The sequence below is a fragment of the Thalia democratica genome, chromosome 3 (assembly GCF_965202585.1).
Source record: "Thalia democratica chromosome 3, ktThaDemo2.hap1.1, whole genome shotgun sequence".
In the NCBI taxonomy this organism is placed as follows: Eukaryota; Metazoa; Chordata; class Thaliacea; order Salpida; family Salpidae; genus Thalia; species Thalia democratica.
Window position 1 is genome coordinate 36,924,402 of NC_139167.1, and position 5,904 is coordinate 36,930,305.

The window sequence follows — 5,904 nt, forward strand, 5'->3', positions numbered from 1 at the left end:
TAATTGCATTCTTACACTACATGCATCAAGTGATAGATTTATTATTGCTTTATTTATAAGGACTCTGCCTTTAAGTTAAACCAAGTTGTATTTGAGAGATTAATAGATATTCTCATTAAAAATTAACACCTGGTATATGCTTGGTACCAATAGAGTAAAAGATTATAGAAAATAAAAATACATAATTCTGTACTTTACACAAATTTAGCAAATAAGCAAGATACATTAAGTAAAAACATTCTAGATTAAGAATTTAAAAAGTAATCTAAAAGTCAAAAACATATATATTTAAGTTCGTTTAAACATTTTTGTAGTTTTATTTCATTTATTTTGTATAAAAATTCAAATTAGAACAAAAAGTTTATAAAATAAATGATTAGAAAAATAAATTACCAAAATTAGGGATGAAAAGTGTATAGAAATCTCGAGATTCAACAAGTTAAAGCTACTTTTTAAAAGCAAGACACTAAACTAACTTATATATGAGAATTGTTCAAAACTTTTGATTAATCTAAAACCCTAAGTTAATAATAGTTATTAATTAAGAAAAATTTAGTTCAAAATTATAAGAATATTAGTACTATGATTAGATTTCTAGTCCAATATTGCTATTTATATTAGATTGCATTGCACAAATAAAAAACATTTTTAAATGATTTTTAAAAGTAATATGCTAAATTTGATAAAAATAACTGTTTAAAAACAAACAACTAAGAACAATTACACTTGGTAAACTACAAAACTAAATCAATAAAAAATTTTGAATGATTATAAAATGTCCATAGGTATAAAAACTTAAAATGATAAATGCTTAGAATAATTGCCAGTACACAAAAGTTAATCAACAAAATCATCAAGATCATTGAACGCTTGTTCATCAAAACTTTCCTGCAGCAACTCCTTCATTTTGCCGTCATAAAGCGACAGCAGCCCGCCCGTGTGAACGAAAAGAACATTTTCTCCTTTGAACCTCGTGCGGTTGCTTTCAAACTCCCCAAGGAGACCCTTCACCCCTTTCCACGTGTAAACGGGATCGCAGAACACCCCGGTTGAAGACGAGACCAGCTTGATGTCCCGAAGGTCTTCAGGGGTCGTTGCGCCGTAACCGGACCCCTTGTACCCGTCTATGACGTCAACAATGTCCTCGGAAGTGACGTCGTGCAAACCGAGCCCAAGCAGGGTGTCGTTGATGTGCTTGTGGAAGTACTTTTGGTCGTCGCTGACCGAAACGGCGTGTATTTTCTTCTTGCTTCCTGTCAGATGGTTCGCAATCGCCAACCCAGCGGCCGACCCTCCGCTGCCGCAAGAAACAACAACGTCAGTGATGACGTCAAACAATTCGTCATCCATCATTTCCCGCCACGCCTCCATGTAGCCGTAAGACCCCACCAGATTCGATCCTCCAATGGGAACGCAGTACGACTTTTCTCCCTTTTTATCAAGCAAATGTCGGGCGAGTCTTGCCATTCTTTCCTCTATTCCCCCCTCGTACCGCATCGTCTTTGGTATGAAGAACACTTTGCTGCCGCACATCAGGTTGACCAGCATGTTGCCGGAAACGTCGTCCCTCGTCGGGTCGTCCGCCCTCAGAAACAAGTAGGAGTTCAGGCCGAGCTCCCTGCTCGCGGCGGCGGTGGCCCTGCAGTGGTTCGACTGGATCCCGCCGCAAGTGACGACGTTCCTGCAGTTGTTCGCCAGCGCGTCGGCCAGCAGGAACTCAAGCTTTCGTATCTTGTTGCCGCTGGTCGCGTTCCCGGTCATGTCGTCTCGCTTGACGAACAAGTTCAGTTTCGGAGGTTTCATCGGCACGTTCCACTTTGACATGGGGGTGGGCAGCATTGCCAGCCTGACCCTGTGCTCGGGTTTGAAGGTGAGTTTGCTTGCCCACGCGGGCGGAGTGTACTTTGAAAGCTTGTATAGTTCATTACTTTTCATATTTAAGTACTGTAGAAAACATTTGTAATAGTTAATGACTTGTGAAAACTTTTATATGGATGAAGAATAAATGATTTTAACTCTAGAAAGTAAGAACTATCTTTCACGTTTTAAACTAAAATAAAACTTTTTGAGACTCAACTCATAGCCCTGTCATCAGCTATAGCTTTGACAGTTACAAGGAATTTAGCACTTGTGGGTACACTCGGCATTTACAAAAGACACAAAACATTAGTTTTCTATTTTGAAACATAGTCTATAGTTATTGCGAATTACTTTGTTTCAGTGCTTAAAGAATTAAGTATATCGTTTAGTTCAGTTTTTTAAGGAATACAAAATTTACTGTTCAATTTTACTGTCTTGATTATTGAACTAAACTCAAACACGCTTTACATATTAAGTACTCCTATAATTTTTGATTGCTGAACAGTTGTATATTCTAGTTTATTTCAAGAGTAACAATCAAAGTTCTTGACTTGCATCAAAGGAGAAAACTACAAATTATTTATTCACAAAGTTATTTATAAATTATTGTTTCATTTAAACAAAAAGATTTAGAAGATCCTGAGTTATAATAAATACCTTTATATTGTAATAACATTTATAGAGACATTGAAACTTAGCTTATTTTTGAAAACTTTTTTTTATAATCTTGTATTTAATTTTATATTGCTCTTAATCTAAACACTATAAAAGTTGCATCAGAAATAGTTTCTTATTAACTGACCTTACATACTTGATTTTCAAAACAATAAAAAAAAAGTAGTTTTGTTTTTTTAGTAATAATTTAATTAATAATTTATCAACTACTAAGTAAAAACTTGTAATACACTTTTTTAAGTCTGAAAGTGCTAAAATTTACTTTTATTATTTTTTAAAAAATTGTTTTTTTTTTTTTTAATCCCAGTTTTTCATTATTTTTTGTACAAAATTCCAGGTTTTTCCTGTTTTATTTTTTTAATTTATCAAATTCCAGGTTTTGTGACAACCATGTATACAAGTATGAAATGGTCGACTGATACCATCAAATAATATTAAACAAACTAACTAAAAGTTTTAAAGTCTACATATTGTGAAAAACGTAACAAAAACTATTTACATAAATACTTACATAAATGTACTAACTTTCAGTATTTTTGTAACTGTATTTTTAATTGCATTTGCTAAAAAGTAAAACAATATTGTTGTTGAAGTAAACGAAAATTGTTACTGTAAACAGAATTATAAATAGTTTTTTCAAAGCTTTTAACTTAAACTTTTGACAGCAGTAAAAACAATGGAGACACAGTCTATGACACAGCCTTGACTGTCATAAATTTTTAAAACTAAAACAATTTTGCACTTTTCAAAACAACAGTTCATGACATTCCGCTTACTTTGTTGGTCTGGTGTTATAAAAGTTCAAAAACTTAACATTTTTGCATACTATTGAATGTAAATTTTCAGTGTTTAGATAAAGCATCATCTGCACCGTAACTAGCATCCCACTCTGCAAATTAGTAAAGTCATTTAACATCTGTAAAATAATACTTATATTTTTTTTTTATAAATTTAAACAGTATGTTTAGATTTAAAACCGAAAAACACAACATTATAAAACCCAAAATTTTGACAATATTTTGATCCCTATCAGAAACTCTGAATAATCTAAAACAAACTAGTAATTTAAAATTGTTCTGAGACATTAGGATTAATATTGGTTTGAAATTAATTTTTGAAGTGAAGCTAAAATTTAAATTAGGTAAAACATTGTTTGGTTGAACAGCTCTATAGCTAAGCTTCAACAATAATTTAATATAGTTAATTTAATTTTAAAGTTTAATTTAATAAAAATAATCACATATTAACTAAATTATAATTATAGTTACGTTAATGAAACATAAATTTTCTAAAACATTGCATCATGAATTACATACTTGTTATTATATCTTTTACAGGTTCTTTAGTACTTGTGAATTAACAAAATGTACTAAAAACATGAGTTAATTATGCATGATAAATTCAAAGGTAATATTTGTTTTTGTACCAAAATTGAAAAACAGAACTTTAGCAAACATTAAATAAATGAAGTGGTATTATTTGTAGCCTTTTAAAATCTAATTTAAAAAAAGGAAAAATCCAGGGAGTTTATTTTTTACTGCTAGAAGACCTTGATTATTCTTGAAAAAATTTCTTATCTCTAATGGTTATCATTATTTTTCATACTTTTACCTAAGGAAAGTGACTTTTAAAAATAATATTCTTTAAAAAAATGTTTTTTAATTAATTTGGTATGCACAGAACCTTCCTTTTTATTGTCTACTGTGCCCTACTATGGACATTATAGTAAAACTGCAAGACTACTTTTATTATGCATTTATAACAAAAAACTTAATTTATAATGCTACAACAATAATGTTTATGTAAAGTTTGTAAAAAAAATCTTTTACAGGTTCTGCAGATAAAGAACATTTTTTAAAAGAGATTATTACAAACGAAAACTAACATAAAAAATAAAAATAACCTTAACTTAATTTAAAAATCAACAAAAAAAATTTCAGCCATACTTAAAAGAATCTAACAATTGATTTTACTTTAGCAATTATCTAAGACATTAATAATTATTAAGTAACAATTAAAATAATACACAAAACTTAAAGAGAATATAAATTAAATTACTTGTTGTGTGTTACACTGCCATTGAATTACTGTTATTTCTGTAAAATAATGTTGAATTGTTTACTAAGTAATCCGAAAATTTTTTTATCAATACATTATTATTAGAAAATTCTTAGAAATTTAAAAAAAAGTAAAAGTATCATAATTCACTAATATTTGTAGTCTTACAAATTGTCAGTCAGTTTTACATGTTTCCATAAAAAATTGTACTGAGTATTTTAAACATGTAAATTAGATTTACTTAAACATTATTAACTAATATTATAACTGGCATGGAAGTTTTTTTTTTCTCTACCTTTAATTATTTGAAAATATTGTCACCAATTTGTTTTAAATCTTTACTATGGTTCTGATTGTGAGAAGAAACTTCTCTATTGACACAAGATAGAAGAAAGCCTAAAGTTTCATTAATTGTTAATGGGTAATCTCCACTACAAGCTGATTTTCATTGTCAACCCGTTCTTGTAGAGCAGGGTTTTCCAAAGTGGGCCATGACAGATACTTAGGGGGCCACGAGTTGCAACGGGGTAATAGGGGGTAAAGGAGCCAATGGGGGCCATGAAGTCATAATTTGAAACTTATACAAGATATTCTCGAGTTGCAGATGAAGAGCAAAAATAAGGACTTAAGTGTTTTTGATGGTAGTTTAGAAACTTACACTAGATGTTCTAGAGTTGCAGATGAAGAGCAAAAAAGAAAAGAGAATTAAGTGTTTTTGATAGTAGTTTAGAAACTTACACTAGATATTCTTGCACTGCAGATGAAGAGCAAAAAAAAAGTTTAGATGTCTGTAATGGTAATTTAGAAACTTACACTAGATATTCTAGAGTTGCAGAAAACAGCAAAAAAAAAGGTCTTAGTTGTTTTTAATGGTAGCTTTTGAGTAATCTTGTTGAAGGGGGCCATGGCTTTTTTAATTTCTTTAAAGGGGACCATTTGCGAAAAAGGTTGGGAAACCCTGTAGTAGAGCATCAACTAGTATGTTTGTTTTTCTATCTCTTTGCTTATCAGTTTCTAACTTCTTAAAAGCTTTTTCAAGTTCTAGTAAAGGCTCAGCAAAATGCGGTTCTTTGAACTTTACTTGGGGTCCTTCAGCATCTGTAGAGTTGTTGGCTTGCATATTCTCATCAACTTTTGAGAGTCTTGGCCCAAATTTATTCAGAGCAATTTCTTCATTAACTTTTCCTTTTAATTTTTCAGCTGTGTATAGTTTGTAAACTATCCATGAAAACGGTGTGTTGCTTACATAACGGTTCAATATCTTTGCTCAACTTAGTCTTGCAAGATTTTAGAAGGTTAAGCTTTTTAATG

At 30.7% G+C, this 5,904-nt stretch overlaps 1 protein-coding gene across 1 annotated transcript; it reads right to left on the reverse strand.

The window, feature by feature from the left end:
- Nucleotides 1-829: 829 nt before the first annotated feature.
- LOC145831449 (uncharacterized) lies at nucleotides 830-4,603 on the reverse strand. The gene is made up of 3 exons (XM_082938710.1): nucleotides 4,594-4,603; nucleotides 3,312-3,424; nucleotides 830-1,944 (listed from the first exon to the last, which is right to left on the reverse strand). Exon 3 carries the CDS (start codon nucleotides 1,933-1,935, stop codon nucleotides 838-840), a length of 1,098 nt encoding a protein of 365 aa, XP_082794836.1. The 5' UTR covers nucleotides 1,936-1,944; nucleotides 3,312-3,424; nucleotides 4,594-4,603; the 3' UTR covers nucleotides 830-837.
- Nucleotides 4,604-5,904: the final 1,301 nt, after the last annotated feature.

What these genes read in the sequence shown, in the direction of transcription:
- LOC145831449 (XM_082938710.1), bottom strand. Translation starts at nt 1,935, where the DNA reads ATGAAAAGTAATGAACTATACAAGCTTTCAAAGTACACTCCGCCCGCG.